The following is a 23,880-nucleotide window of genomic DNA, read 5'->3' as shown; positions in this document are numbered from 1 at the left end:
CAGTAACATTCTGCATGTGATGAAGGCATGACTATTCTCCTGCTGCACACTAGGGGGCATTCACATTGAGATTAGCTGTGATTATGAGAAGAGGTAAGAATCTCTTGGAAATATATTTCAGTGTAGAAAAATATAACTTTTCATTGCACACATAATTGGGATAAGAATAGTGTTTATATGTTGCTGAGATTTAATTTTGATATATTTATTGCTTTTATTATTATTAGACTCCTTGAGAAAGTTCGATCAAATGATCCAGTGTGGAGAAAAAATGGCATTGCATTCATCAATTCAATTACCAGGTTGCTAGAAAGACTTCTAGATTACAGGTAACTGTGTTTTATTGAAAACTTGTTTGTGTTAGGTGTCATTCATTGATTTACATGTTTATAACATTGAAGGTAAAAAGTCTTCAATATATAATTTAGTTTAACTGTAATTGATATTTATGCAATTAATATTTAAAATTAGATATTGAATTAATATTAATTAAATTGAATAGTATTTAAACATTTATTTTATTGTTTTTTCAGGAATGTTATGGAGGGTGAAGAAAATCGAGATAAACGAATGAGTTGTACTGTTAACCTGCTGGTAGGTACAACTTTAAAATTTTCAGAAATTTTGTTTTTTAATAGCTTATGATTTTGCAAGTTTTAAACCTAAAGCTTGGTATTTATGAACTATTTGATAGTTGTCACAAGTTTAAAAGATGTACACCGAAAAAATATTGCATACAGTTGAGCTTTAAAATTAAATATTGTAATTGAAGTATGGACTTATGATTAGCTATATGATTAATCTGTGAGCAGGTTAGTGCATTTTTAAAAGTATTTCTTGTACAAAACCTCTAGTGGTTTTTAATTTAAAAATTTGTTATGGTATAGAAACTAAAGTAATTGAATGATAATTTTCTGTTTTTAATGGTTCTTGAAATCTCACTGTGATTGCTTATTTTGGATGGATGGGAAAAAGCAACTCAAAATTGGCTTCTGTATATTAAAAGAGATATTGTAGTTTTAATTTGATGTCATTTTCTGTTTGTGAAAGCGTAGATGCCCTCAGGTGACTCATTAGGGCTTATAATATCAAAAATTGGGTTCCAGTACTTGGGTGCAGCACAGATAGCTTATTATGCAGATTTGTGCATAATTGTGTATGGAACACTGGCAGTGTTAAATGAAATGCTTCTTTTGAATGTGAAACATCAGTGGTGTGATACAAGATGTGTCTGTAGGATCATTGTACATGTACATAAGATACTAAAAATGCATGAAGTAGGTCCTTTACTAGTGTATGTGAAACACTACTTATGTAATATGAAATATTTGAGTAGTCACATAGTTGTAGTAATATAGTATGGTGTGGTCTATTTTCTCAGACTATATCTAAACAAGGAGAAATTTATATTGGATAGAGAAATGAAATGTGAAAATAAATATTTTTATAAATAAAAATGTAAAGTCTGACATGAAATCATAATAATGCACTGTTGATTGCTTTCAACTTGTACAAGAATATTTTCATTTTTATAATATATGGCACTTTAAGAACCTTTGATTCCAATACAATATATTACCTCCACTCACCATCAGCTTTCATTGTCCAGTGCTGTCCTTTTTTTTTGCTTGTCACTAGCCTTGAAACTCCCATCTACACCCTGTTTAACATGATTCTGCTGCATTTTCATAGGCAAATAAGCATGCAAAAGTCCTCCACCAATAAGAATGTGACACACTCTCTCCTAATGCAACTGGCTCCCTCTACACAGATGAACCTCTTCTCTTTTAGATTTGGAATAGAAGTGTGAAGATGTGTTACAATTTTTATTCATGCTTTTACCTTAATTTAATTTTTCTGTTTTGTGTGCTCTTTTTTAAACAGTTTTATTTTTTGCTTTGTTTTTAGATTATAAACTATCTATAGTTTATTAATTCTGAACTTCACTCCATTTGAACATGAATTCTGTAGTGATAACTATTACTGAACTTTACTCCACTGTGTATGAAGTTACAGAGCCTGAATTTTTGGCTGAGAAGGTTGCAGTTTTTTTTTTGAAGAGTCTGACTCCATCATGAGACTAGCTGTTTACTTCCAAGCTCAGATTTTACATTTCTTTGTCTGTTGCATCTGGGCAAGATCAAGATGATGTTTTGTTTTTCTACCTGCTCCTTTGGCTATGCAATCATAAATTTCCACCTGTTGGTGTTTCCAGTCCATACTTAGCCTTTCTGGTTATGTTGTCACAGGTGTGATTCCCTTTATTTGTATTCTCTATTTCATATTTTTCCTTTCCTTCCCTCCTACATTTGTCCTTTTTACAGATTACCTGATTTTTTTTCCTTTTCCAAATATTTCGATCCATACTGACCAATTTTCTGATGTAATTTCATTTACAGATGTAAAGTGGGGTTGGAGCAAGCTGGATCTTATATTTTTTTCCCATTTTTCTTTGCTTATCTTCCTTGGTTTTTTTGTACATTCAACATGGTATTATTGGAATCATGAGTAAGGACAGATTTTTAGATTGCATGCACTTGCACACAATTTACGTATGTACCCTATGGTAAATGCCATTTTTCTAAAGGTTAGTTTTTGCAATCTTGCCACATTATTGCTTTTAAGGATGGTGACTACTTAACAACACTTCTCCTTTGGGTTTGGAGTTTTCTTATATATTTCTGAATTCCATGCTGCCAATAGCACTAGCAACTATTTTGTGGATTCTTGCAAGGTGAGAACATGTTGACAGGTTATGCTCCTGTGGTGCTTTTTCATCTTGGATTCTAGGGTATTTGGATGGGGTGGTCTTACAGTTTATTCCTTACAACATTCACCTTCTTTCTATTATCTTCATTTATATATCCTTGATCCTCTTCAGACATCTTGTTACAAAAGCTGTCTCCTTTACACATTTTCCTATCTTATTAGAGTTTGAATCAGGACAGACTCTGTGTCCTGTGCAAGTTCTCAACTATTCTATTTCCAGCTTGGCTTCCTTCTGTGGTTCCTGTTCCCAGTTATATATTCACTGGTACCCTTCTTCTAAAAGAGATACTTCACCCATTTCCCAGTTCTCAAAGTTTTTTTTTTTTCAGGTGTTATCAGACTTCTCACCTTTTACCTTACAGTACATTGTTATCCATTAAAGATAATCCCAGCTGGCATGTGGACTACACCCAGCATGTTCATCTCCTATTACCTCTATCATGTGGTCATTTCTTTCTTATATGGATATTGCATTTTGCCTGTTGCCATACTAAACATGAGGATAGTGTGTTGCATTCCACTTAGTAGAGGATTACCACATCGTTATTTTCATGTGAAAATATAGCATAACTATATTAAATGGGAGTAGGTGGGAATTTTAAGACTAGTTGTGACTGAAAAAATGTGCATGTATAGAGGGCAGCACTAAATGAGAAAAGCTATTATGCGAGTTGAAGTAAGTATTGATAGGAAATTTATTTTCAATGTAGGAAAATATTTGTGTTTTTAAGTGGTTTATTTGGAGGGAGAGATGAAAAAATATTTTTTTTACCAGTTTTAATTTTTTTCTACCTCTGTTCTTATTAATTTGTAGTTTAATGCTTAAAATTAACTAGTTTTTCTTGTTTCAGAACTTCTACAAGAATGAGATCAATAGGAAGGACATGTATGTTCGTTATATTTACAAACTGTGTGATCTTCATCTGCCTGCTGAGAACTACACTGAGGCTGCCTTTACATTGAAGTTACATGCAGATTTGTTGTCATGGTCAAACTGTTCTCTTCCAGGTGATCAAAGATACAGAGAGCAACCAGAGTGGCAGAGAAAAGAAGCTCTTTATTTGAAGATCATTGAATATTTTGACAAAGGAAAGGTATGTAAGATATTCTGTGTAATTAATAAGTGTACATAATAATAGGTGATAATTTCATTGTCAGTTGTAGTATTTGTTTTCTAGGATTTATGTAAAGGTTAATGAAATTTTCAAAGTGAAGAACAGTAGAATGTAGGTAGAGTTATGATGATGTAATGAATTATTACGTAATGTAATAGAAGTAGGAACATAAAAGAAAGTGAGTAGTGTGGCACTTATCTTTTGTTATACAGCATAGCACCTTTCATGTATCAAGTGTACATTTGGATACCAAATTTCAGAATTTATGTAAAAATAAATTTATCTATTTCAACAATTTTTTGCTTAAAATAATATAGAATTGATATTTTTTTATTATATAACATTTATACAGTATAATTCCCAAAGAAAAATCATTAGAAGGTTCTTTTGGTACATCTCTAAGAAGACTTGTTTGTAAACAACACGCGTAGTGACTTACTACTATTAGCATTATTGAAAGTCGACAACAACAAAAACGAATATTTGGATAAATTCTTTGTCTTGTTTTTCACATTTATTCATTTTTTTATTATTATAAATGTAAATGAAATGTAAAAGTATGGACTTCTTTAGGTTAGTTAAGATATATAGGTGAAATACATATTAATAATAATATAATAATGTTTCATGAGGTACACACTCGAACACCTTGGAGTAGCTCATGGGTAATGTAATTTGATAGCATGACATGAGCTACACATTCTCTAAGTGATTTACAACTCATAATGGCAAGAACAGTAGTTAGGCACAGCTTAAAGGGCAATAAAACAATAACATTTAATTGTAATAGATGTATACTGTTACAAACTTAAAGCTACTAATAAATGTAGATTCCTGTTACATTTAAAGTCACTCAAGGAAGAAAAAGAAGATTATTTAAATTTTATTTATTTTTTGTTTGTTACAAGCTCAGTCAAGTTGACCAGCTCAGTATAGAGTTATGTTAGAAAAAGTAAAAGTGTAAAGTTGTACTGAAAACAAACATATGAAATGTACTTAGGAGGTTTTAGAGGTTATGCAAATAAAATTTAAGGTTTTTGAGACGAAGAAAAGTATTTTTAATCTTAACATGAAAATCACTTTGCATGTGGACTATTCAAAACAAATACTTGGTATGTTCAAGGACAAATATATATGTTTTGTAGTTTATTAAAAGTATTTCACAAAAAATATATTTTTGTTTGTGAAAGATTTTTAACATTAACTGAAAGTTTGCCAAGTTTCATGAAGATATATGCACTATATTAAAAGTTAGCAGTATCAAACATATAATGATTTTGAATGAGTACAAATAGGTCATGTGGTTGGTCATGTTGAGAAAGTTAACAATGAACTATTTCATTGAACTCAATATGAATTGATGTTGCATATATTATAGTTCTTCTGATACTTCATTCACATGTGTATGTATATGATGTCCATAAGTAACATTTACAAAAAAAAACATGACACCACACCACAGATAACCCCTTGAGTAGCTGTGCTTAAATTACAATGTGTATTTAGGAAATACAGAAACACTGTAGTAAAATATAGAAGTGTTTTACCCAAAACGTTGGATGTGTTACAGAGTATTTGTACTCAAGATGTATCTGTGAACTAAACATTATCAATCTCATTCAGACTTTGACAAGTCTGAGGTATTCTAGAAAGAATGTTTACTATAGTTCTGGATGAAAGTAGGGAAGAGCATATAATAATATGTCAACTACGTTATATCTAGTACATTTAATGCTGATGAGGCCTTTTGCTCAGTACTGTGGCTTTTCAAGTTTGCTAGTTGGGATATAAGTCATAGCAGTGGTTGAGATGCTATTTATATTAGCAAACTACTTCAAAACATTTTTTTTTGTGATGAATTAAGTTTGTGAAGCAAATTTTTTCATCAAGTTTATTTGTGTTGTGACATATATGTCTATCAAAATTTCAAACATCGTAGTCACAAGTTTTTGACTTAGGATATGGAGTGGAATGAATCTTTTATCTGGAGATCTGTGTTTTAGACAATGTGGTCATTAATTAATAACAGTGTTTCCTTGTGCTCATAGTAAATTATACATTAAATTTATATTGTTTTGTTGGCACTTGTGTTTAATGTTAAATAATTAAAAATAAATAACATGCAGTATTAATACTGATACACACAAACATTTCTAAAATGTTAACTACGTATTTGCTTATGATGATGATGTATTAAATGTTGAAACATTTTAGAAATGATTTTATTTATTTTTTAGTTATGTTACATTGTGTGGAAAAGGGGTAAAATGTGAATAATTCTTTGTTTTGGAGGTATTTGTGGCCAGACTGCTTCTTAATATTTCTCAAATGTATTGTCATCATCAGTAGTCTTGCACTTATTGTTCTTCTATCTTAACAGTAAAATATTAGGTTTGCTGACATTGGAGTGTGTGAATGGAAAATTTATCAGAAGGTTCATAACCTGTTGTTTAGACCTAATCAAAAGAATCAAAGATTTCCTTAAAAGCAAAATATAAAAATGCTTTACATTTTTGCTCTCATTTGAATTTCTCATAAAGTTGTGACTTTCTGAGATTGTGAAACTATTAACTTTCTTCAGAAGAAACTGTGAAATTGAGTTATTTGTAGGAAGAACAGTATTTTTGCCAGCACTTCTTGAAAACCCTCAAAGGACTGAATAAAGAAATCAGTGTTAACCTTCTTTGTATGGGATTGGTGGATTACACCTACCTCTTGAATCCAAAGTGACTATCAGAGTTTCCATAATGTAACTTTTAACGTGTATCATCACAATCATTGACATACTTTCAGTAAGCATTACAAGTCTTTTGTACACATAAAATGAGATTCTTTCATTTATTTATTTTTACTAAAAATAGGTTATTAATGTGTGGAGTTAGTGTGTGTTGGCTGCTCCAAACACAAAGTGACTATCATTTTATGATTAAAATTTCAGACTTCATTTGCATAATCTCTAAATAAATTTCAATTTTTTTTCATTAAAACTATTTTATTTGTTGTTTTCTCTGCCTTAACTCTATATGCATTCAATCACTAACTGACTGACTATGTAACCACCATAGAAAGTACAAAATAAATGTAATTTAAATTTTGATTTTACTTACTTTTATAATAATAATAATAATAATAAAGAACATACATGAAAAGTAAGAAATATGGTTTTTACTTGTGTCCACTTGTTTTTTATGTTGACTGTTGATGAAAGTTAAGGCTTCTTTTTTTATACTGATGCTACTAGTACACTAAATAATTCTTGTGTAATTAAATATTACACCTAAGAAGCAAACTGATAACACACACAAAGCAAACAGTGTCCTTTAACTATCACTATGTGTGTCACTATGAAGAGAAAAATGGCTTTACAGTGAGCTTTTCACACTTAACTATTGCTTTAAATTTGCTGCCAGTAATTTATTGCAATTAGAAATAATGTACCCATTAAAAAGTTCATAAGTTTGATTTTTACTTTCAGTCGATCAATGTGTAGTGAATAATAATAGTGAAGTTTTCTTACTGTAGTAAGGTATCATACATGATTATCTGAAATCTTTGTGTACAACACTTTGTTGCATCAGTGAACTGAAATGTTCCTCTTTATCACAGTTTTGTGAGTAATCTTTACGTGTCATCTTACACAAATGTGTATTATTCTTGTAGTTTGACGTATTTAGTGTTAGTTTTGGCAGGGCAATGGATGCAATAAATTATTCAGCATATTCTATATATTGGACTGATTAAAAGAGCACTAGAAGACAAACATTTTAAACAATTTATTAATAAATGAAAGTTATTACAAATTATTAGCAGTGGAAGAGTTAAAGGAAAGTAATGAAGCATGAGTATTTTGGGGATGATCTGTACAGTATATCCTGAAACATTTATTGCAGTGCTGGGAAGAAGGAACTCCTCTCTGTAAAGAACTGGCTGAATTGTATGAAAAAAACCTTTTTGATTATGCTAGGCTAAGCTCAGTCCTGGTAAGTTTACTGTTTCTTAACTTATAAATATTTTTACAATGAAAAATTAATAGTTGGTTTAGGATGTGTTTCTCTTCTGCAAATAAGGTAATTGTATTGTTAATGCCCATACACTTTTATATAGTTAACGATTATGTTTTTATTTACACTAACAGTATTTTTTTTAAAGTGATAAGTAAAACTTTTAGTGAGTGTTATACTAATAGACATGGTTATTTCATTATTTGAAAATAATTATAAACATAGTAGTTCATGTAAAATTGATATGAACATTTGTAAGCACTGTTATTGGATTATACAATGTATATTAACTCAGATTTTGTATCACATTTTTAAAAAGAAATTTTGTTAACTAGAAACAAGCTTTATCCATTATTTGCAAGTGTTTGTTTTATACTGTTTGATATGAGAAATATTACATGTTTGATAATTTTATAAAAATAAGTTCAAGAAGTTGTCAGTTTTAATTGGCATCAGTGACTCTTTGCTTTGTTCATTAAGGTTGGTGAAATATTAAAATAAAAATAGTTCAGTGTCAGTGACTGGAAAAATATGTACCTTTGATATGTGTATTAAAACTAATATGTTGTTCTAGAAAACTCAGGCAAAGTTTCTGGACAATATTCTTAGCCAGCTGCGTCCAGAACCAGAGTATTTTCGAGTTGGATTTTATGGAATCGGCTTTCCTCTGTTTCTACGGGTAAAATTAACATTAGCTTAAAATTTGTTTTTTCATTGTATTAATTTTACTGTTGCTGAACATTTTTATTGAGTAGGTGCCATTTCAGTGATTTTAATGAATAAAAGTGGTTTGTTATGGATGTATATAGAATTCAAGTTATATGCATAAAGTTTTATTTATGGTTAAGCATTTATCATTGTATCTCTAATTTTTATACGTTGCCATTGTTGTTGAAAGTAATATACCCTTTAAACAACAATTGTGTGTTATTGCAAAAAGCAAAGACACTTTGCTGTGTATTTTCATCATATTTATTTGAGACCATCATCATTCACAATGAAAATAGAAACTGATTGATTTTCGAATAAAAATTTAGTTTCATTGAAAAATGGGAAAAAAAATTATGCTCAAGATTTAAAACTAAAAATAAATTATGTACATGATATTTACCTAAATGAAAATTTTACTTGTCTGTAACTGGGAATATATTATTATTTTGATAATAAAAAATGTTTCAGTTTTTAGTACACATTTCTTTGCTGTTTAAAAAAAGTTAACATTCAGTACAAATTGTGTCTGTCATAGAATTTAATGTTTTGTCCTTTGAAAATGCTTTCATGTCTAAAAGCTAAAAACTCAAGATTTGTCAGTCTTTGCAGCTGGCTTGCTTACTGTTAATAATATGTGAAAACAGAGAATTTGGTTTACAACTTTTGTTGGTTTATATTTTTTTGTATGTAGCTTCCTGATAATATTTATGACATGATATTTGGGAAAGTTTCAGATGAGCTTAGAATTGTGACATAGTTTAAAACAGAGGTAGTTCTAAAACATTTGCTTCTCAATCAGTACATGTGTTTTGCAACAAATTATTGGTGTTTTGTGGCCAACTTCACCAAAACAGCTGCACTGTTGTCTGCTCTGACCAAAGGTGATGCATATTTTAAGGGGCCTGGCATGGCCAAATGTGTTAAGGCATTCGACTCATAATCTGAGGGTCGTTGGTTCAAATCCCGGTCGCACCAAATATGCTTGCCCTTTCAGCCGTGGGGGTGTTATAATGTTACGGTCAATCCCACTATTCGTTGGTAAAAGAGTAGCCCAAGAGTTGGCGGTGGGTGGTGATGACTAGCTGCCTTCCCTCTAGTCTTACACTGCTAAATTAGGGACGGCTAGTGCAGATAGCCCTTGAGAAGCTTTGCACGAAATTAAAAAAATATTTTAAGTGGGCTGAAAACTGAGATAAAGCATCTCAATCACTGTTTTAATTAAGGATTTATTTTAGCATATTTCAAGCAGGTGATAGTGAAATTGTTGTAGTGTAGGTATATTTGCAGATTTTGTACTCCAATACGATGTGACAAAGAGAAAAACCCTTCAGTTTTAATGTTTGTCAAATAGCACCATCTCTTGTAAAGTCTAGTGTTTTAAACTAGAATATGAATAAAAAATGTTGGTCAATAAGTTTATCAAAATATTAACAGGTATTTGTTTAGCTTCTTCAGCTATTAGGATTAATAAATGAGGAAAAATTACTTTATATTTAAATATTTCACATTAAGAAAGAGCTAGACATTGATTGAAATTATGTGAAAGATATTTTTTTAATTGAAAATAAATACTAAAACATGAAGAGAGTTGCTTAGTGACAGATTAAAATCTACTTTTTCATTTTATCTGGAAGTTTTAATACAAAACAAACAGACACTTAAGAATTTAGTCTAATTATGAAAGTGTATGTTAATAAATATATGAAGTAAATGTATAGGTCAGGGGTGGCAAACTTGCTTAACCTAAGAATCATATATGATAAACTTCAGGTGTTTGAGAGGTGCAAGACATGAACACATATTACACACACGTTTTTATTGTAACATGCACATTTTGTTTTGTTTGTTTTGAATTTTGCACAAAGCTACTCGAGGGCTATCTGTGCTAGCCATCCCTAATTTAGTAGTGGAAGACTAGAGGGAAGGCAGCTACTCATCACCACCCACTGCCAACTCTTGGGCTACTCTTTTACCAACGAATAGTGGGATTGACCATCACATTATAATGCCACCACGGCTGAAAGGGCGAACATGTTTGGCGTGACGGGGATGCGAACCTGCGACCTTCAGATTACAAGTCGCACTTCTTAACACGCTTGGCCATGCCGGGCCCCACATATTTTGTTACATAAATTTTACATAAGTATTAATAAATACATGTGCGTAATAATGTATTTATGTATGTAGTTGTTAAACTGTTAATTTGCGTTAGTTTCAATAATCACAAAATTCACACACACCAAATGTTTTCAAAATCCTGGCTGATTGTTGTTTTAACTGCATTGAGCATATTTAATGCAGTAATGAACTATGAAAACATCTAAGAAAAATATGCAAATTTGCATTTCATTAACATTGAATGAGACTGCCAAAAATAAAAATAAAAGGGGTAAAAACTGATACTTTTAATGACATTTGTCTTAGTAAATATTTGGTCAAAACATGGAGGAAAGTATGTAAACAATAAAATTAGAGATATTTTAATCATATGCCACCTAACAAAATTTTAGTCTTATCATAATATTTTTCTGACACAGACATTGATACAATTATCAGGCTATTTACTGCTAGTAGAGGTCTTGTGAGTTTCCATCTTAGTTGTGAGTCATTGAAATTCTGGCTGATATGCTGTCAAGGCTCTATGAATTAGCTCCATCAGATGTTGATTTGTTTGGATTGTATGACACATTGGCTTCACAAACTTCATTACAGAGTACAGTGATTCATAGCAGTGTGTAGTGCTGAAAATTGAGATGAGTTGCACACTGGTTTTCTTCAGTTTAGGATATTTTATTATTGGAACTTGCTTCCAGAACTCAGTTGTGGAATGGGATTTATGGATCATCATTAGACCTAGATCCTCCTGTAGTTCTATGAGTTCCATTTTTCAGCAGATGATTCTGTAACCTGATGTTCGAGAATTGGACAACCATCATTGATCACATGAACCATGAATAGATTTACAAGAAAGACGAAGCAGGGCTATAGCTTCTGCAAGTTCTCAAACCTGTCTAGGAAATTATCAAGCAGTCTTTGTAATTTATCTTTGTATTCTTCCAGTTTGTGTTTTTTTATTTTTTATTTCAAGGAATGTATTTACTCTTCTTTTGACATTGGGAAAGTAACTGAAGTTTCTTGACAATATGTCTCTTAAAAAGCCTTATTTTATTCTGAAAGATGAAAATTGGCTAAGTAAGATCAGAAACAACCTTATCCTTTCCTTGTAGTGCCAAGTGAAAGTCTGTAGATGATTCATTGTATCAGTAAGGAACATTAGATCTTGCATCCATTCATTATTTCCCAGGTGAGGATAGAATCTTTTCTTTTCTTCAAGAAAAGTAATAATAGGCTCTAACAGATTCACAAACTTATTTAAGACATTGCTGGTTGACAGCCACCTCACAGTGCAGTAGAAAGAGACATCACTGGGTTTATCTTCAACCTCCAGTTCTTCAATGAAATTTTTGAACTGTTGGTGGGTCTTCCCATTTAATCATATGAAATTGACAATTTCAAGAACAAATTTCATAACATCTTCATACTTGAAGTATCTGACTGCCAGGTGTTCACAATGAATAATGCAGTAAACAAGGAGAAAGCTGGAATCACTTTTCATAAGTGCAATTAATCCTGCATTTTTTCCCACTTTTGCAAGTGCTTTATCTGTTGCAGCACTGATGAGTTTATCCAGTGGAAAATCAGCATTTGCTAAGGTTCTGTCAAGTGCATTGTTAATGTCAATACCACGAGTTGTTTCTTTTCGTGCCAGCATCTCTCCTTTCACAGTTACATCAGAAGAAACATAATGAACAAATACTGCCAGTTATGTGTTGTTTTGTATGTCTGTAGATTCATCAATGGCTAAGCTGTATGCAAGGGAATTCTTTTAATTATTTTGTATTTTGCCTGCAACATCAGCACTGATCTGGGAGATGCATCTCTCTGTAATGTGGCATGAAGCTGGTGTTTATGCTATTAGTCACTGAAGTTTTGTGTTATTTGGATCTAACACTGCAACAACTTCAGCTATATTCTTCTTAACAAATTCACTATTAGAATATGGGCATTTAGCACAAGCAACGTTCCATGATATAACAAAACTAGCTTCAATCGTTGTATCAACTACCTTACTGAAAACTGTCAACAGTGTCTGATGGTGATTTAATGGTGATTTTAGCACAGTTAACTTCTTTTTCAGTAATTTTGATTTAGGTGGACAATCAGACAAAAAGTTTTTGTGACTTGTTTTGTAGTGGCGTTTTAAGTTACTGGCCAAGTTACTGTAATGCCTGAGTAACATATTGCAGATAAAGACACAAAGGTTTACCTCCTTTAACGGTGAATGCAAAATCTTCTTCCCTCTCTGGCTTAAGATTTCTGTTTTCATCTTCACACTTCCTTTCTTACAATTTGATGATGCCATCTTCCTTCACAAAATTTACACAAACACTTCTAAAAAATTGAAATGAAAAGAAACAATAAGCACCAACACGTGCAATGCAATTAAACTCTACAGTGCCCAGTATCACACTAACACTCTGCTAATATCACTGCCTGCAACACAGCCACAATCATGCGATCACAAACCACACCCATTAAAAGTAACATTGTCAGCATTGACTTGTATGATTACTGATTCTTTGGTATAATTCTTCTGTAATCCTTGCTGATCCAAAATTTCTTTTATCCCTGACTTAAATCTAGTATTAAAATTAGGATTTAAATTCTTAAATGTATTTACTTACCATGAACATTAAACTTATGTTTTAATCCAGTGGACTCGCAGTTTATATGTGATAAATAATTATAAAGCTTGAAATATTTGTATTTTCTTATTGTTTTATTTATTTTGTGACCCAAAAAGGAGCTCAGCTAACATATTTTCACGAGCCACACGTTATATACCAAAGAGCTGTGGTTTGGCCACCCCTGGTATAGGTTATCAAGTGTTGTATAGTAAATTACAGTTCTGAAAATAATTTATTTCAGGAGAATCTTGCACCTTTTGTACCTGGAAGTTTACCAGTAAAAATAAACACTATTTTTCTAGTTTAATATAGGTATTTTAATAATTTTCTAAAAACACTAATTTAATAAAATAGAGTATGGGTAGATTGGTATTTTAAGATCTTTATATGCAAAAACGGCTCGTTTGGGTTGACATCACTGATTATTTTAAGATCTGTTTGTTGTTTATTTAGATAAAAACTTTAGAGATCACTTTTATTAAAGTTGGAGTCTTAATATAGCAAGTCATCACAAAAATAAACTAACCTAGAGTAATGATATTAAAGTTGGCAATATTTCAATCAAATGTATTACAGTTATATAGAAGTTTAAAACTTCTCAATAGTTAAAACCTATTTATAAAGTTCTAGGGCAAAAACTATGGATAGTAATTAAATTCTTTGTCAGTAGTCTGTTAATGTATTCTTTTCTAAGGAACTATGAAACACAACTTTTCATCTTATAAGTAAATGTAAATTGAGAATAAAAACTAGTAAGCTACCATAGTTTTAAGGTATTCTAGTCAGTTGCTGATGTCACATATAATATTCTCACAATTGTGAAAAAAGTCATTCCATATAAATTTTAAGATTATTCAAACTATTATAATACATTTATACTGAACTTATTTCTTTAAAATTCCTTTCTTTGACTATTTTTGCAATTCAGTTTAGTTCAGTGTGCTTTTGGGTGACTTTGTTAGTTTTGTTTGTGCAACAAAAAAATGCAGTTTCCCATTTTATTAGCAGACTCTGTTTTACATATCTTTACCATTGGTTAGTTTGATCAAATGCAATTGAAATGTAATTTAAATCTTTCTGTTTTTGTAGAAAATGTATTATCTTGTGAATTTAAGTTATTTACATTTATTTACAATAAAATATTTTAGTTTTTATAACCAATTTCTTTTTGAAGGTACCATACAATCACTTGTAAAATTATTTTGGAAACCAAGAAAGATAATAGCATTATCAATTTTATTTTTCTGATAAACAAAAATTTTAGAACAAAGTTTTTGTATATCGTGGTTTGGAGTATGAACGTGTTGGAGCTTTCACCCAGCGACTTCAGACAGAATTTCCACAGGCACAATTTCTCATGAAAAACACACCTCCTGATGAAAGCATAATGAACTCTGATGGGCAATGTATCCTTTTGTCACCAAAACCCTTGAGAATGAAGATGTTTTTGTATATTTTTTCTCACTTAAGCCCTATAAACCTAGCAACATATACCAGAGTTGTGTATGATGTAAACAAAGAAGTTTTAGTTTATATCTTTCAGTGGAATTCTTTTTTGCATTTGTAATACATAACTTCTCGACTACATATTTTTTCTTCCTGACAAGTCACGTTATAAATTAAATATTTTTTAGTTTTAATCAAGTCTCTCATTCCTTGGTTTAAAAAACAGTGCGTGGCTTTTTCTAAATTTTTTTTTTGGAGTACATGCTACCTGTTTTAAGTCATATTCTGGAGTAAAAAAAATAATGCACCAGTTAGTGTTATGTGCATTACTTATAAGACAGAACATCACCCTATAAAGTTGTTGATTCTGTTACTATTGGCACTAAATTTAATTGAAATCATTAATTTTTTGTACTTGGTGATTGGTGTTGTAAAAAGAAGAAAAGTAAGCATCTGTTTAGTTTTCATTGAGGAGTGAGAATTACTAAAGACAAGAACAATATATTCACAGTGGAATGCTTTTACTTTTGTGAATATCAGTGTAATTAATTAGGGCACCAAAATTAAAACATTTTGGGGTTTTATAGTTTCACCAAAAATCAGGTAGGTATATCTTTACATGTATTGGTATAACTATATAGGGTGTAAGGAGATGGATTCATTTGTATAAAAGAAAAATTCAGTGAGTAACACACAATTTTTTTATGCAACTATAATAATTTTAAGCAAAAATTTACCATTATGATGATAAAGAAAAAATCTTCTGGTGGGTGTACTTTATAAAATAAATTTATTGGAGTAATAACAATTGTTGTAAGAGTATCGGGAGACACAGAAAGACATTAATTGTTTAGTAAGGTTACTTGAGTTATTACTTTTTTATTTCTATTATAGCATGCTACAATCCTTTCCAAGTCTTTCTTTCTGTTCACCATTAATAGCTAACATATTCTTTAACTATTTTATTAGATATTCAGATCTGTAATGTGAAGCCAATTCCTGAGCTCCGGCCTGAATTTGAAGGCCAACATGTTCCAGAAAAGGTGTTAAGTTACTATCTAGTCAATGATGTACGAACCTTTCAGTTTGATAGGCCTGTTCACAAGGGTCCTATTGATAAAGATAATGAATTCAAGGTACATGGGACTCTTCAGACATTTGTTTTAGTGCTTGAAACACAGCAAGTTTGAAAAACTTTTAAAGTAGTGTTTGACATTTATTTTCCAGTTAATTTCTAATTTATGATTTTTTTAAAATCAACATATGCATGTATTGTATTAAGGGGTGGTTTGTAATATTTCTAATAAACTGTGCTATACAGTATTTTAAACAGCTATTCTTCAGTTGTCATTATTTTTTCTTGTGCAGAGAATTTAAGCTTTTCATCTTAACTGCTATTAATTAACTTGTCCAATAACAGTTAATTACTTTTGCCACCCTAATATAGAGTTTATGGATTGAACGCACAACTCTAACCACAGCTTCTCGTCTTCCCGGAATCTTACGGTGGTTTGAAGTGATTGACCGCCAGTTAGAAGAAATTTCACCAATTGCACATGCTTGGGAAACTGTGGATCATATGAACAAAGAACTGAGACGACTAATAGCTCAGTACACCAGTGACCCTAAAAGATCCATCAGTCCACTTAGCATGAGACTTCAAGGTGTGATTGAAGCTGCAGTCAATGGAGGAATTGCTAAGTATCAACAAGCATTTTTAACCCCTAGCTTTGCCAGTCAGAATCCAGAACAGGCTGAGTATATTGATCGACTCAAGATCCTAATACTAGAGAAGGTATGATTTATTCTTTGAAAATTTGTGCTAATTATCCCAAACATAGTTTTTAAGATTTGATTGGGTGCAGTATCTTTATTAAAGGCTCATTACTTATGTTTTTGTCATATATGTACAGATATACTGCATATTTATAGCTGTTTATATGATTTGCATTTCAAATATTTAAGTTTCCATATCTTTAATTTTTTTTAAATACAGGACTTTATATGCTTTTCCATAAATATATTTACCCATATTTGCAGTGTATTTCATTTCAACACAAGTTTTAAAAAATTCCAGAACTTTTTCACAGTACTTGTATTTTTGTTTAGTTTTCAATACAGAGTTTGTATAATTTTCAAAGCATTGATTTTTAGAGTTCACTTGTTTTACAGGTTCAGATACTTGAGGGGGGCTTGTCTCTTCACGGAAGACTGGCTCCACCAGAAGTCCTTCCACTTCACCATCGACTAGTTGACAGATTTGCTGTTATGAAACAGTCAATAAGGGAAGCTGGCTCTCCAAACATGGTGGCTCGGTTAAGCCTAGGTAGAAAAGGGGAGTTACCACCCACGCCAGTTGCTGTTGGAGAATCAGGAGACGTGAGAAGGCCGTCGATTGTTCAGTATGTGATCATGATTTATTAATTTTGTTTTATCATCATAAATGTTACAGTATCTTCCAGTTATATTATAATTTTTTGTTACATTTTTCATGTTCATTCTTTCGAGTTTCATCAGTTTATTCAGAAATATTTTATTATATCAATCTACAAACACATTTCACAGAGTGTGATGTCATTCTAAATCCATTTTGACTTTGTAAGAAGTATAAGGTTTGTGCCTTTTTGAATGCTTTTAGAACATGGGGATTGTTCTTTATAATTAAGCACAAAAGCTGCACAAAGGGCTTTTATACTTATAACTTTGGGGAAGTAAGAAAAATAATTTGCCCTCTTTCTTATGAAAATTAGTAATAGCTTTTAAAAAGAATTGTTTTTATGTTGTCAAAATCTGCATCTTTATTTATTTTGCTTATAATGTTAAAAAGAACAAGAGAGAGAAATATCTTTATTATTTTTTGTTTGTGATCATGAAACATTTGAACTGTATTCACTGGTTATGATTAATTCTTGTTTACAAGATTTTCCAATAACAAGTAATTATGGCAATGAAGGTAACATGTTAAATTATAGTCTGCAGATTTTTGAAGTGGGTGGTCCATTATAACTCAAAAAATATGCATTCAAAGATATAAAAAGAAGTTAATATTATTGAAGAGTAACAGCTCAATCATATATGTACAGAACTACATAAAACTAACAAAAAGTAGAATGAAAAGAAAACCTAGATCATTGTGGAGACTTAAGAACTTGATGCACTGATGTGTTCACTTATCTTGTAGTGGTGTTTCTCAAATCACAAATTGTAGTATTCTAATGACAGCTGGTATGGGTATTAAAACTTTAATTAAAATAAGGTGCAGTTGCAACTTCTCTTTGTTAACCTGAAGATGACCTATGAAGGTCAAAATGTTGTTCTGTACTTTATTTTAATTAAAGTTTTAATTTCTTTTCAAGTGGGTTTTTAATAATGAAAGTGTAGTATATTTAAAACTAGACAGGGCTTGTTGATAAAATCAGTATGTCAGGCCATATTTTCATTACTTTAAACATTTCCTAATTTTTTATTTTTACGTAAGATATGATGGTTCTTCTTTTTTGACAAACAGTTCATTTAATTTACTGATTGACACTTGTTCTTGATTCTTTACATTTATAATTGATAATTATCCAAAGCTGTTATTTTGGTGCAATAATTACTTACTGTCAGTGATTGTAGCTTGATATTTTGATTCTGTAAGAGACAAATGAGTTTCATACTGCAGATCAGTAATCAGAGTGTATTCAAGTATATAGCTTTTTATGCTTTGATTACCACAATTAACAGATGTATGTGTTTGTAGCTCATTACACTAAACACATTGCTACCAAGATTAGTAGAACTTCTTGCCTATCTAATGTTACATATACAGTGGAACCCCTCTAAGTGGCCACCCCTCAGAATCAATCACCCCTTGAAAGCGGTCATTCAATCACAGTCTCTTTTGTTGTTTACATAATCCCTAATTATGTACAGTGGAACCCCTCTAATCAGGCCAGTTTGTCTCAGTCCCGAAGGTGGCTGCTTTAGAGGGGTTCCACTGTATTAAGGTTTTGATTGACAGTTGTCTATTCTTGCAGCTTGTTAATTTACATTTATTACTGTCATTATTGTCATATGTCTTTAGTTTTTTACCTGATTTTTTGATTAATACGTTACAATACAGGCATTATTACAAAGACTAGTAGGTATCTGTGTGTACAGTTTGTTACTTTACTGCATGATTGCTTACTGTTCATCACACTGATGAATGTGTGGGCTAATAGATTTGATTTCTCATATATAATATTTAAGTTTATTTGTGTGTGCTTTTAGTACTCCATTGCCTCCAGTTCCAGCAGAAGTCATGTTAAAGAAACCTCCACCAGACTGTGCTAGCAATCGATCTTCATCTTCAGGGTCAAGTTTGTATGGGCAACTTTTACCAGAAGGATCTGATGAGGATGATATTTACACCAAACCTCAGGTGTGTTGTGGGCAGTGTAGAAACCTTATATTTGTTTGAAGTAAACAAAATTATAAGAAATGAATAAATATTTATATAAACAGTGGATTATTTTTTGTCTTTTTGTAAGCAGTTGTTTGCAACATATATATATCGCCTTTTTTTTCCCTCATTCTTTCTTTTGAATACATTTTTATATGATTCACTAAACATGTTATTTACACAATTTTCTACTATACTTATGTTTATTACTCCTAATCAGTTTTTGCTCCTTTATAACGAGAAACAGTTTTGGCACTATTTTATTCATCATAGGCACTAAAATAGTGTGATTTACACATTTTCTTTTTGTTTAACTTTGTACTACCTTTTATAAAATGCACCTTGCTTCAAAGCTGTAGCACATATTTATATACATGACAGATGTGTTGTGTCATATCTGTGTATGAATGCAATTAGAAAGGAAGTGTATTTATGTATTATAAACCATAAAACTAACCTCTTTGTTCTCAACACATGGTAATGATGATATTGTATGGTTGTAACATAGATAAGCATACATCTCTCTCTATGTCCTTTTGTCAGGACTATGCAGAGCCTAGGAGTATAGTTGACAGACCACTACCCCAACCCCCTTCACGAGCCTCTGGATCTTTAACCCCTTGTGGTCCCCCACCACTTCCTACTCGACCCCGTTCAGTGACCCTGGGGCTCTCAACTGACTCTAGGGTAACTTGTTTCCAAGTGCTTAAATTGGATGATGATGTAGCTCAGTGATGCTTTCTTTTGCTCAGAACACTGCATGATCATCTTTACTGCCTTAAATTTTTCTGTTGTGTTCTGTGTTATGTACTTTATTTTAGACTAAGAAACTTTTTTCACATTTTTATTGATAATATTTTACAACTAGTCTTATTTTTGTCATGTTTTTATTTTCTCCTCTAGTTCTTCTCTGTCTAAATTAAAAAACTGCTTTTTTGGTTTTGATCATGCACAATACTTTAAACAAGTACATTTCTTTTAGTTTTAATTCAGTTTTGCTGTTAAATTTTACACTGCTTAAACTGTACATTTGGTTAATTAAATTAAAGTCTCTTAAGTATAATAATAATAATAATAATAATAATAATAATAATAATAAAAAAAACTATCCAACCTTAACTGTTCAAATTGTCATTTTATTTCAGTATAATAATGTACATTATTTTCATATTTTCTCTTACCTTTGCCTCAGTTTTTTCAATTATTTTACTTTATTTTTAAGACTACATTAAATAAATATCATAGATTTGTTCAGCATGTTTTCCTTTTTGTAGTAACTGTAGCATAACTGTATTTTAATCAGTTTTTTTTAAACAAGTTGTTTGTAGTATCTTTCATATTTACTTATGCATAGTCAGTGCTATTTTAGTCAGTATGTGCTTTGTATAGATGAAATAAAATTCATTGTATTCTTGATAATTTCTAAAATGATTTTTAATTGTTGGTACCTTTTTTATTTGTTAATATGTTATGCATTTTTAAGTGGAAAAGGTAATTTATAAGAATCTTTTGTACATTAAGATATAGTTTATATCTCTCTTTGTAAAAGATGTCTGTTCTAAAGAAACCATAATTTTTGTATTAACTATTAATTTACATTTTAGGGCTCAGAGCGATCTTCTCGAGTAATATTTCATTCTCGAGACCTTCCACCTGCAACTTTGGATCCAGCTGATGAAATCCTTGGGTATGCTTCACCATCTTCACACCAACATGGATCTTCTAAAACTTCAAGTCCAAAATTTTCCAGTAAGTGGCCTCACACACCTGAAAATATTTCACCTACTCCAATGACGCGTAATAGTTGGTCAGAACCAAGCTGTTCAGAGGGTGCTCCACCATTACCACCACGTTCTGATAAAGGTCAGACTATGAAGTAGTAATTATTGTAGGATAGAAGAATAGAATCCACAGCAAATTTTTTATACATTTTTTGTTTACTATTTTAGCTTTTAATATTAAACATGAAAATGTAGTATTCTAATTGTACAAGAAAAACTCTCTTTCCAAAATGTAATTATACATTAAGAGAAACATTATATATTAATAACAAGTACTTAAATTTTTTTTTAAGCATGTTGATAAATAAATAGTACATTTATTTCCCATAGACATTTTAATCACAGACATGGAATTAAAAGCTTTGTGCTTATTTTTTCCTCAAGTTTCTTGGAGTTATTTTTAGATATTATTGAGATTTTTATTATAATTTTTAATATGAAAACTAAAGTGGTGAAGTCAAAAATAACAAATCATAGGTCATTTTATTGTTGAAGACATTGTTATTCACTATTGATATGTATAGTTTAAAGAACAATTCTGAGAAGATTAACTGTGATATTTCTGTTGATGGATATGCAAAATTAAATTTATAATGTTTTCATGTTGAGGAATATATAACTTCAAATAAACTAGTTTTAATATATATGAAGGATATATGTATGTATGTATGTATGTATATATATAATTATAAAAAATAATGTAGAAGATGAATTAGTATTATGCTGGAGAAAATATATTTCTATGTAAGAACATAAAAGGTGAGATAATTTTATTAATGATATGTATAATTTAAGACGAAGGGTTTTAATTAACTGCTTATAGTTGTTGTTATGCATTATATGTATTAAAAAAGAGTATTTCTAATAATGAGGTGTATATTTGTAGTTTGATAAGGTGAAATTATTTGCAATCATTAGCAATACATTCTTAAATTAATGTGAAATGATAGATTATTAATAATAGTAAGGGATGTGTAATATATGTTGAGTTCAAAAGATAGTACTTATAAAAAGTGTTGTTTTAAATAGTGAGAAATTAATAAAAAATGTATTAGAGCATTTACTAATAATTGTTACACCAAAATGAAGCAGTTAGTTGTAAAAATGTTGAAATGATTTTTATTGATTAGAAACTGTCTGCTCCAAGATAACATCTGACTTTCTCGATATTATACCATTGCAAAAAAAACAGATAATCCTTTATATCACTTTAAATCCTTTGTGATCAGTTGAATTATGACATATAGTCCATGTTACTGGGTGAGAGACTGATTTGATCAAGTATTTTTATTCTGAATTTTGAAATTTATGAACTATTCCCCATCATGGCTTTTAATCTTACCTAATGGTAACAAGGGATTCTGAAGTTTTGATGGAGCTTAAAATTGTAAAACATTTCTAAAGAAATCTGGCCTTCACACAATTACATTGTGATTTGTCCATTGATTTAACTGAAGTTTAAATGAAAGCCAGCCATTAAATAAAGTGAGTATATTTGTTTAAATCTACAAGAGACTAATATGGCAGTCTTGCATATTTGTTTGTTGCATAATAAAAGTTATTTTTTATACCAAAAATTAATCTTTGCAAGAGTTAAAATGTAAAGTGATGGGTTTGTCATGCTGTTAGAAATTGGTTAAATGTATCTTATAATGATTTTTAACAGATAATTTGTTTTTCTGTGCAGAAGTGTGTTCAGTAGAAAAATTTAAAATCAAATAAAAGCAGCATAAAGAGAGTTTGTTATCTAGTAAATATAAATTATTTATTCTCTATGCTGTTTTACAAACAACTTATACAGCATTATTATCCACATAATTGGAGATTTTACTTGCTAAAAATTACAAGCATGCAAACTTTTTCATTCTTGAATATCTATGAAAGAATTTTGAAGAAACCCATCATTTTGACTTCTTGTTGAGGAAATAATCACAAGCGTTGTATCAAAAGCTTCATTCATGTAAGTTGTTAGTTACAAGGTGTGTAGATTTTTAGCTCCCTTAAAGTATGTTAGAATGAATATGGTTTGTTACCCATTGTATATTTAAAAGTTGGTATTTATCATGTTGGAATATCAAAATATTTTATGTTTCTACCTTATTTATATCCATTTATCAGTATTTTATATTTTGTATCAGAATAACACTGCTAGAGGCCTTACTGGTTGTCAACTTATTTTAGGTTTATAATAACAAATTTCAGTTGATTTGTTGAATAAGTAGATTGTGCAGACTAACATAATCATTACTCAAAAATACTACACTTCTGAGTATAAACTGGTAAATAGAAGCAACTGAATATAAAATACTTTATGATATAAACGATTAAATTAAAGAGATTAAAAGACTGGTATATAGGTAAAGAAGTTATTGAAGTATTTTATAAAATCATCAAAACTTTTCGATTTGTTCTTATAAAAACTGCATCTATAACAATAGTTGTTACACTATACTCCTTGAAGGAAGTCTAGCATGTATAATATGTTAACCAAGGGTTAGTAAGTTAAACTGGACTCTCCAAGTTATCATTATAAAAATTGTATCTGAAAAATAGTTGTTAAACAGTACTTTACAAAGAAAGAATGTTTCAATACTAATCTTACAGATGTTAAAATAAGTACATAGTTCAAGACCAGCACACTAGTTGTAGGAACAAAATATACTTGTTGAGGACGACAAGAACACTTTGTTAAAAAGAAACCGAATTCAAAACAAACAATGGTTTTAGTTTAAAATAGTGTTGGACATTACTTAAATATTACAAAGTATTGAGCATAAATAAATAAATAGATATTAAACCTGAGATGCAATTAAATTGCATAATTATTAGATCTCAGGGTTTTAAATAAAACTATCATCTAGATAACAACCTTGTCAGGAAGAA

The 23,880-nt window shown here is 30.5% G+C and overlaps 1 protein-coding gene across 7 annotated transcripts in view; it reads left to right on the top strand.

Moving 5' to 3' along the window:
* LOC143253163 (dedicator of cytokinesis protein 3-like) overlaps nucleotides 1-23,880 on the top strand; it is a 155,059-nt gene that overhangs the window by 122,426 nt on the left and 8,753 nt on the right. For 6 of the 7 annotated variants that reach the window (XM_076506530.1, XM_076506529.1, XM_076506528.1 and 3 more), the window contains 12 exons: nucleotides 228-329; nucleotides 534-594; nucleotides 3,621-3,863; nucleotides 7,775-7,864; nucleotides 8,460-8,564; nucleotides 14,609-14,750; nucleotides 15,760-15,926; nucleotides 16,238-16,585; nucleotides 16,963-17,192; nucleotides 19,045-19,195; nucleotides 19,760-19,903; nucleotides 20,821-21,079. In XM_076506530.1, coding sequence (XP_076362645.1) covers nucleotides 228-329; nucleotides 534-594; nucleotides 3,621-3,863; nucleotides 7,775-7,864; nucleotides 8,460-8,564; nucleotides 14,609-14,750; nucleotides 15,760-15,926; nucleotides 16,238-16,585; nucleotides 16,963-17,192; nucleotides 19,045-19,195; nucleotides 19,760-19,903; nucleotides 20,821-21,079 — 2,042 coding nt within the window. The remainder of the gene's footprint in view (nucleotides 1-227; nucleotides 330-533; nucleotides 595-3,620; nucleotides 3,864-7,774; nucleotides 7,865-8,459; nucleotides 8,565-14,608; nucleotides 14,751-15,759; nucleotides 15,927-16,237; nucleotides 16,586-16,962; nucleotides 17,193-19,044; nucleotides 19,196-19,759; nucleotides 19,904-20,820; nucleotides 21,080-23,880) is intronic. The other variant, XM_076506531.1, reaches the window with a different exon arrangement.

Source organism: Tachypleus tridentatus, chromosome 6, assembly GCF_004210375.1.
Source record: "Tachypleus tridentatus isolate NWPU-2018 chromosome 6, ASM421037v1, whole genome shotgun sequence".
NCBI lineage: Eukaryota > Metazoa > Arthropoda > Merostomata > Xiphosura > Limulidae > Tachypleus > Tachypleus tridentatus.
The sequence above is the reverse complement of the archived record's forward strand: the minus strand, read 5'-3'. Positions and strand labels throughout refer to the sequence as shown.